Source organism: Empidonax traillii, unplaced genomic scaffold, assembly GCF_003031625.1.
Source record: "Empidonax traillii isolate 1590-97213 ecotype Southwest subspecies unplaced genomic scaffold, ASM303162v1 scaffold577:size403777, whole genome shotgun sequence".
Classification (NCBI taxonomy): Eukaryota; Metazoa; Chordata; class Aves; order Passeriformes; family Tyrannidae; genus Empidonax; species Empidonax traillii.
The window spans coordinates 47530-57095 of NW_020955770.1; the positions used below are offsets into that span (position 1 = coordinate 47530).

At 48.6% G+C, this 9566-nt stretch overlaps 1 protein-coding gene across 1 annotated transcript in view; it reads right to left on the minus strand.

Moving 5' to 3' along the window:
- Positions 1 to 258: 258 nt before the first annotated feature.
- LOC114064754 (protoheme IX farnesyltransferase, mitochondrial) overlaps positions 259 to 9566 on the minus strand; it is a 101108-nt gene continuing 91800 nt past the window's right edge. The window contains exon 7 of the mRNA XM_027898074.1: positions 259 to 909. Coding sequence (XP_027753875.1) covers positions 461 to 909 — 449 coding nt within the window. The 3' untranslated portion in view covers positions 259 to 460. The remainder of the gene's footprint in view (positions 910 to 9566) is intronic.

A 9566-nucleotide genomic window follows, 5' to 3' on the forward strand; every position in this document is an offset into this window, starting at 1 on the left:
GATTGAGACAAAAACCCCAACCCACCGTGTGTGCCTCAAAGCTTAAATTAAAGGAAAGGGTGCTTGGGGAGCAGGGTGAGAAATCATTCATGGGTCACCGCCCGGCGGTTTCGCCGAGGCTGCCAGTGCTGGCGGTGGAACGTGTGCGCATGTGACTCGTTAACTTAACTGACCCAGCTACCCACGAGGACAGAGACCACGGCCCACAGGGACTCCAGAAGGCCACCCCAAAGCCATGTGCTTCTGCCACAGGCAAAATCCTGGTGTGTGATGGCCCTGGGGCCCCCGAGGGCTTTGAGGTCTCCTGGCTACTCCCTCGCAAAAGAAAATAGAAAATGAATGCAGGAAGTGGCCGCTAGGCACAAATGATTCTTCCTCAAACAGATTCCCACAGGATCCCCCACAGTAATTACTAAAATAAACTACCTGACGTGCCACGAGGACAACATACAATCGACATTTAAGGCAATCTAATTTCCAGAGCCCTCCCGTGACTTTCCCCCTTTCCCAGCAGGTCGCCTTTGTCTTCCTTGTCCAGGACCGACTTCTTGCAGGTGAACATGACCAGCAGCAGCATCGGCAGGTGCCACAGGCTGCAGAAGAAGAGCTTCCTGGAGCTGCTGCGATCTGCATCCCTGTAGAAGCGGAAGCCGAGGTAGGAGATGTAGAGGTTGATGGGGAGCGAAATGACGGGGAAAGTCCACGTGGTGACGTCGAGGACAGGAGCCACCGCCGAGAGTCCGATTAAGGCCAAGCAGTGGCGCAGAGCCACCCTCCTGCACAGCCCTGGGTGGGTGACGGACATCATACAGTAACCTCCTCTGGAGTAATCCTCCCGCAGGCCCCAGCTCAGGGCGTTGAAGTGAGGGAACTGCCAGGAGTAAAGGATCCCTCCCAGCAGCAGAGCACCTGTGATGGGGCAGAGAGAAAGGACATCAGGAGTTAGAAGTGCCACATGCAGAACTCGGCTGTCACGGGCTGTTTGCTGCCAGCGCTACACACACAGGCCACCTGTGGCACTGCTCAGGGCAGCTCCATGAGATAAGGAGCCTCTGGTTTAAAGGGCATTCACACAGGGTTGTGCATGGTGGGTTGTCTGCGTTTGGAACACTCAATTTGCAAACCGCTTCAGCAAGTCACTTCCTCCTAATGAACTATCACTAATTGGTTTCTGCACCAACTCAGTCTCTGCCTGAGGGAGCTGGTGGGAATGAAGCAAAGTTGGGCAAGAGACTGTTTTCTTGGAAGCCTCTTGATTCTGCTCCTGGTTTCCTGAGTTGGTGCATCCAGAGAAGAGCCAGCGGGCAGAGCAGTGTCACATCGACCAGACACAGGGAGCCCTGCTCAGTGACACCAGGCAAGGAGGAAAAGCTGCTCCTCCTGAGACCTGGGGACACACCACCACCCTGGGAGCCTGGAGCATGGCTAAGCTCTCTGTCTGCCCACTGTGTGAGGGAGGGAACTGCTCCTGGCATGGGAGAAGCTCCATCACAGACCTGGGCAGGCGGCAGAACAGGCTGCTAATGAGGTGGCAGGAGATGGAGAACTTACATCTCCAAACCAACTGCAGAAACTTTTAAGCAGTTTGATCAAGTAACTCTGTTCACACCAATTAACTACTTTCACAATTAAAAAGGAGCTGTGGAAGCACCACATTTCCACAGCTCTCCCTGGGACACAGCACAGGGCTTACTGAGGCAGGAGCAGCTTATGTGCTGATTTCAGAGAGCTTCCAGGAGGCCCTCAGACTAAACTCCCTTCACTAATTTTGTCTGAAGACACAAAAAATCCCCCAAGGCTGTTGCACATTATGAGCATTCCTGGATTTTCCTTTTGTTTCCCTAGCTCCCTAACCCTCCACTCTGCCATTAACACTTTCTTTGCATCTCCCTGCCTCCATGAGCTCTTTCTCTATGGAAACTACTTCTCAACTGGAGCCACGAGTCCAGTACTTTTTTAGTGATTTGAGAGAAACAGAAACAGCAACACTTCTCTGCACATAGGTTAATATATTTCAATTCTTCCCCAACCAGTGAGGGAACACTCCACTAGATTTCATGCAGGTTTCCAATGGCTTATAAATCCAGCAGTGGTATAAAAGACCCATTTCACTGCTTTTTTAAATGAGTTATAAATACTCCCTTGGTGAGTCGTTGCCCCTGGAAGTTGACTACACAAAGCACAGAGACAAACACACACATCTTGGGGGTGCTGCTTTCAGAACATCGTCTGCCATGAATTACAGGGGATTTCATAGGATCACAGAATGGTTTGGGTTGGAAGACCCAAAGATCACCTCATTCTCCCCCACTGCCATGGGCAGGGACACCTTCCACCAGCCCAGGTTGCTCCAAGCCCCGTCCAACCTGGCCTTGGACACTTCCAGGGATGGGGCAGCCACAGCTTCCCTGGGCAACCTGTGCCAGGGCCTGCCCACCCTCACAGGGAAGGATTTCTTCCCAATATCCTATCTAACCCTACCATCTGGCAGTTTGAAGCCATTCCTCCCTTTCCTGTCACTCCAGGCTCTCATAAATAGTCTTTCTCCATCTTTTTTAAGGCCTCCTTGGTACTGGAAGGTGGCTATTAGGTCACTTCATTTCCTGGACTATGCCCCAAAACGCTGCAAATCCAGCTACTCAATCCTACTAAAATCAACTTTCCAGGTGTGGATGTTTAGCACCTTCTATAAATTGGAACCCTTTAGGACACTTGAAAATGGTGTACCCCAAAATGAAATTTCAGAAAAGTCGTGGTAAGCAAAGTAATTTTGCCCCCGACAAAACAGGATTTGATTCAGTTCTGATGAAATCTAAGGGAGAAGCTCTACTGAAAGAAACCAGGATAAAACTCACTGGAGGAGCAGCTCTCCCGACACCAGGAGAAACAACGGGGAGAATGTTCTTGTCATAAGTCATTCCTTAGCTCTTTCCCACTCCTGTAAAACACGTTACCGGAGGCGAGATCCTGACCGTGATAAACCTACGAGGGGAACACTTTTCAAGTTCCACACCTGAAGTGCTCCTGAGACACTGCTCAGAACTTAGGGAGGGGTAAGCTGCGATTATTCATCAGCTGAGGACACTCAGGCAGACGGAGCCAGGCGCAGGGCTTGGAGCAGAGGCTGTCCCTGCTTCCCACGGCTTTTCATCCGGCGAGTGCGGTGTTCCCCGTGTTTGGGCTCTGACACAGGCTTTGCTTACTCAATTGTTCAAATGCTGTGTGCAGAGCCAAGCTCAAAACACACCCTAAACCTCAAACACACAAACCCCTTTAACAGTTCCCTAACTATAACACGCCACTAAAAAAAAAAAAAAAAAAAAAGAAGTCATCTGGAGAAACTTTTAAACACAAACAGACCAACTAAACTACTCGAGGCTGGATTCCCATTTACAAAGCTCTGGTTTTTACATGCAAGCCCTTTGGAATTTAATTACTTTGATTACATTACAACCATTGAGATAATTGATATTTTACAGAGAAGCTGAACAGTAAAACAATTTAATAGGCCATTATGAGGATTTTAACTGACCAATCTTTCTGTTCAGTTCCCATGTGCTGGGACATCCTGTAATTTCCTTGGCCCAGGCGGAGATTGTCGGGTTGTCAGAGATTTTTAAGCGTCACGTAAGACTGATGACTGGCAAAGCACAGCACACGGTACAGTACAATCCACCATCAAATGAGCTCACAGTAGGAACCCTGTCAGGCCCAGAGCAGACACTGTAATACGCATTAATTACTAGATGAATGTTAACTATGTCATAATTAAGTCAGCTGTGTTTTTTAAGCAATATTACAGCGAGACGAGCTCTGGAGACTAACCTGGTTCAAAACAGAGCTGAGTCTGCTCTGCGGCCTCAGTGTAGTTCCCAATAGTTTGGGAACTCGGCTTAATAATTGCAAATCTCCCTTTTCCCTGTGGAGTTTATAATTAAGGGAACACCAGACAAGGTCGTTCCCCACAGGAACACGCGGAGCTGATGCAGGGTTCGAGAAAGCAAAGCTGGATGTCAGAGCAGAGACATTGCCTGGGCAGTGGGAGATAACTGGCACCCAGGGACAGCCTGGGACACCCTGGGCACCCAGGGGACAGCCAGAGGACAGCCATCAACTCAGGCTCTTCCACAGGAAAACCTGAGTGCAGGTAGACTGACAGGAACTCAGATGTCTCAGCTTTTCCGCAGGACCACAGGTACTTGGCTTGTGGACATCCCAAACTCCTTGGCAACTTCTAATTGCTGCAACTGAGCCCATTTATGACCAATTCTTCACCTTTCCAAGTGGGAGAACCTGGCACAGATGCAGCAGACATTTACAAATCCTGGTAACTTGGCAGATGAGTCCTGTTTGATTTTGGAAATAAATGAAACCTGTCAAGGCAAACAGGACCCAGGTCTCCAGAATTTTTTCACTCCTGTGTGCAAAATAGGTCTAAAATGTTTTCTTCCTGAGCTCCTATTCTTTAATCACTTTGCCCTGGCTTAAATCATCTCAAAAGTTCCAGGATTGCAGAGAACCAGGTGGGTCCTAAAGCACCCCCAGAGCGAAAGATAAATAACAGGTTTTACTGTTCCTCATGAATTTTAAGGTTAAGCTATTATTTCCTTTCTTAAATTCTTTTTTGAAGCATTTAAATAGTAATAGACTTTCTTTTTAATAAACAAGAACAAGCTGAGATTTTTATTTTATTTTAATATCTAAGATAAAGCCAAAATGTCAACTGGTGTAGAAGGAGGTAGAAAATGGTTCTTTCTTTCTGTAAATAAATTTTTATCTAGTGAAATACTGAAACTTTATAAATTGCACTTTCCCTAAAACAAACAAGACACTAAATTCCATAGTCATTTGGAAACTGCTTGGCAAGATGTTTTAAGGCTCAATAAATTTGGGAAAGGCTCAGAAATAATTGTGAGATGAGGATTCCAAAAGCAACTGTTACGACTCTGGGTTTGCAAAGCACAGCAGCTGACAGTCCAATTTTCAGAATTACAAAACCAAGAAGCATCCCCCTCTGAGATTCTGCTCTTCACGGTGTCAAGAAGGACATGTGGTACCTCCAAATTTTGAGTAAAATGCCATGGTTTATTCCTTTTAGAGAAATTCCTGATGATCTTATTTGCTGGATGGTCCAAATCTCAGGTGAAGGGGCACTGCAGGTGCCTGAGCCCAGTCCTCAGCCTGAGTCCTTGGGTTGGAAGAGCATCTAAGAGCAGGAGACTGATGGTTTTTAGGGTCTGAGCCCTTGCAGGCCATGAGCTCTGACCACTGGTCAGCACCTGGAGAGGAGAGCAGAGCAATAAGGTACCAACAGCTCCCTGCTCCTGCCCGTCCTGGGCTCACACCAACATCAGTGACACCAGGATGAAAAGATCCAGACCCTACTGCCAGTCCCCCCAAATTTCTCCTGTAAGGGATACAGAGCTTGTTCAAGTCCACACATCTGCTCAAGAAACAGTGGGCACAGGCAGCTGCTGAGCCATCAGTGCCAACAGAACTTGTCCTGAGCAAACCGAGCAACCTGAGGCCTGCAAACCTACTTTCTCATCCACCAAAGGGCAGAAAGAATGTTTGGATCCCGCTTGGCTGTCTCGTGCTGAGGATGCCACTCTCTTAAGCAATGATTTGAAATGTGCCTCTTTCATGCTGGCAACACCTTTCATCATCAAAGAGCTTCGTACCTTGCTCAGCTGGCACTCGGGGCTGCAGCGATGGCTTCACTCACGCAGGAATTATTTCAGCTGTCTGCCTCAAACGAGGCACGGCAGCTTGGGATGGTCCAGCTGAAGCTCTCCAAAGGATGTGTGAAGACAAGTTCCTCAAGGGCAGAGCAGGACTTGAGCTACAGGAGGGCACAGGCTGGAGCACAGCCTGTGTTGGTGGGAGCTCCAGTCCCTGGAGTGGGGCCAGCTGGAGTCTGGCCAGCCTGGGCAGGCAGGTGAACGTGGGCCTGTCCACACAAGTCAAGGCAAACGTGTCCAAGGTTATCTACAGGGACTGCTGTATCAACACTGTGCTCCTGCAAACACGCTGCAGAGGGACAACTTGTGCTCCCTTCTTATCCTTCTCATTGTTCTGTAGACAACACACGGTGCCTTCCTTCTGCACAGTGTTCTGTAAGCCTCTTGGATCACATTCAAGCTGCAGACAGGACAAACACCTACCCAGTTAATCAATAAAACAAAAAAATGAGGAAGGAGGAGCTAACCTGTAGCATCAGTTCAAGAACAGACTCGCTCCTTCTGTCTTCTTGCTTTGGTGCTGCATATGTATGGCTGGGAAGGGGCCAACCAGGCATTAAAATAAACATGGAATAGTTAAATATCAGCTCCAAAACAGATGTTGAAATCTTACTGCATTTCCCAAAGCTGGTGTTTACTGCCTTGGCAACCTAAGAATGCTGTTTTGCTTAAAGCACAATTTTAGTAATTCTTCAGCCTCGAATAATGTGAAGGAATTCTAAAATTGTTTCCAGACCTCAGTAGCTCTGACTTATGAGAGGGAAGCACCGGCCTTTTGTCTCTAGGAAACGGGTCTGAGGTTGGCTGCTGTCAGGAGGGGAAGGCTTTGGCAGTGTAAGCTCAGCCTCTTAATGCATCGTAGGCAGGAAACAACCACACACCGCTTTCCTTGAGAGCGCACAACTGGCTCTCCTCCCTCAGAAGATGTTGAACAAATTACTCCTCTTTAATCCAGACAAGGTAGATTAGAGCTCGGAGACTTGACTTGGCCCAGCTGTATCCACCTGCTCCAGAGCCCCCGTGCTGTCTCAGGCTGCATTTTTCACCTTTTCTCCGGGAAATTTAACAGAACCAGCCCAAAACTCCTCACTGCAGTCCTGCAGGATGTTACACTCACAGGAAATGTGCTGGATACATCCCCCAAACTTCTTATTTTCTGTCTTTTTTTCTCTGCTTGTTCACAAGTCCAACACAGCAGTCCTCTCTGGAGATTTCTAACTGTGCAGCAATTATGGGGGTAAACAAAGATTCTGAAGTCTTGTCGAAGCCTTGTTACCCACTGCAGGTTCAGTGCAATGTTCAAGGATTGTTTGGGGGGAGCTGGTACAAAGATTGTGTGGTTTGGAGAGTCATGGCCAGAACACTCTGTAGTGTCCTGATACACAAGGACCGGTTTGTTCAGCTCTTGTTGGCATTTTCTGTTTGTGAAGGAGAGCTGGAAGGTGCCATCATTGCTGCCTGTGCTTCAGCTTGCTCTGGTGATGGAAAATGACTGCTGGGTTAAATCAGCTGGCCTCCAGTTACAAGTGGTCAAGATATAATCACTGCTGAGGAAAAATGTTACCAGCTATTTAATTCTGCCCACTGTCTTCAGAAGTAGGAAAGGGATTAGCTCCTCAAAATTTACATCCTAATTTGTGATTATGAAGCCTTCTCAAACACAAAGACCTCTGGGAATTATCCAGTCACTAACCTTAACCAAACTGATGCAATTCCCCTCTGCTTTGCCCTCATTAGCACCACAGTAGGACAACAACCGGCACTTCTGCTTCCCCTGGAAAACAAAAGCAGATGCTCCGGCTTGTGCTGGATGCCGTGGGAGTGGTGGAGCAGCCTTGAGAGGGAAAAAGGCAAAGTATCACTTCTAAAGCCCCACACAAGGTCCCTGGGCTGGGACAATGGTCCCAATGTCAGCACGGGATGAGCAGCCCGGCCCACATTGTGCCCCTTCAAGGTTACACGGTCATGGAAACGGAGGGCGAGGAGGAGAAAACACTGGAAAACTCAAAAGCTTCATGGTCATGGGTTTCAATAGCTGCTCCTTTTGAAGGATGGCACAAAAGGCCTGGGGAACAGGAGCGTCTCAGGCTGTGATAGACTCCTCTGTGGCAGCACAGAAAGGGAAGGGGATGTTGGCCGTGCGTTTGGCTTGTCTGCAAAACAAAGGGATGATCCTCAGTGTCCACCAGGAATAGGAAATGAAGTTGGCTGTGGGGTTTTTCACCTCGAGGGAGTGTTCCCGGCCACTGGCTTTAACAGGAGGGAGCCAGATGTCCTCAGGTACGCTCGGCGGGCAGAGAAAAGCTGCGTGCACATGGATACACACAGGCATTCACACTCCTTGTGTGACACACAACAGGTTATTGCAGCCAAAAGCCTCGCAGGGAAACCTTTCATTACACAGGCAAGGCTGAGAAAAACAACAGCACCGTACAGAACTCGCCTCAGCTCACCCCAGCAACAGATGCCATAAAAAAAAGAGCCTGTTGGGTAAGATGAGAATACAGTCTTGTGCAAAAATATGTTCAGGAAGTATCTGCCAAAGGACCAGACTCAGCTGAGGACTCCAGACCTGCGGAGCCACACAGGGGCTCCTCGTCAGCCACCTCTTCCAGCTTTCACCGGGGCTCCCAGGAGCCTGAGGGTGGGAGTCCCTCCTGCAGCCCCCCTGCCCTGACTTCCCTGTGGGTGCTGTGTCACTCCCCCCGGGGCTCAGGGGCTGTCACACAGTCCAGCTCCTCCCCGTGCCCATCAGCCAGGGGTAAGGGTACGGCTGCCTGTGAACTCGTGGGGTTGGTCCCCAGGTGCCCCAGCGGCAGAACTGCCATTTCTTTTGTCTCTGGAGAAGATGGAAAGGGGGGAAAAAAAATAGCCCACTGGCTTTTGTCCTAAATTCAGACCAGCTGCTCACTAGTATTGTCCCTCTGCCTCATTTTTTACAGTTTTTACCCCCACAAAGCACACTCCTGGGCCCCCACGCTCCAATTCTCATATGTCAGTGACATGAGTATCTCTGTTTCCTCTGGAACAGACCACAAATTCTGCTGTCTTTCATCTGAGAAGTGAAACCCTGAAAAGCTGAGTTTACTAGAGGGAGTTTATAGCCGGAGCCTCCTCTGCTCTGGCGGCAGGACGCTGGAGCTGCCCCGCTCCCAGACCTGCTCCCACATCAAGGGGCTTTGAAAGCTCCAAGTGTTTAACTAGAAGGGACACAAAGATCTCAAAGCTTATTTTGCATGCAATTAAGCTGTTGTTTTGCTCTCCCTCCTCCTGGCAGACAAGTGCTCCACCAGGGAAGGTATGAGAGACTCCAGCCATTGACAGGTTGGGCACAGCCCCCCCCTTCTCCCTATTCTCTTTTTTTTGTTACTGAAACCATCCATCTGCCAAATGTCACTAGCTGATAAGAACTGCCCGGTTTTAAATCCCCTTTTGTAAATAGATGTTGGCTGACATAATTAATGTCTGCCATACAACACAATTTGAATTACAAAGTAAAGGCAATTTGAAAATCAGCCTCCACATGATTACAATTGATACTGAGTCTATAAATTCCATAGCCTGAGGAATTATTTAAATTTCTGAAAATGAATGAAAATCAGTACAAGATGTCTTTCAGGAAAGCGAGACCAGAAGTGGAGCATCTGAGATAAACTAAACAGTCTCTTGAGATAAACATTCTTTGGTGCAGTAATACCCACGGCTCCTGGGCCACCACGGCTCTGCAGTGTCTGCCGAGCTCCCAGGGCCCTTATCTGCTCCGCCACCGCCACCTACTCCGAGTAAATCCCCTTAACTGATAAGCACATTAGGCTGAGGAGCCCT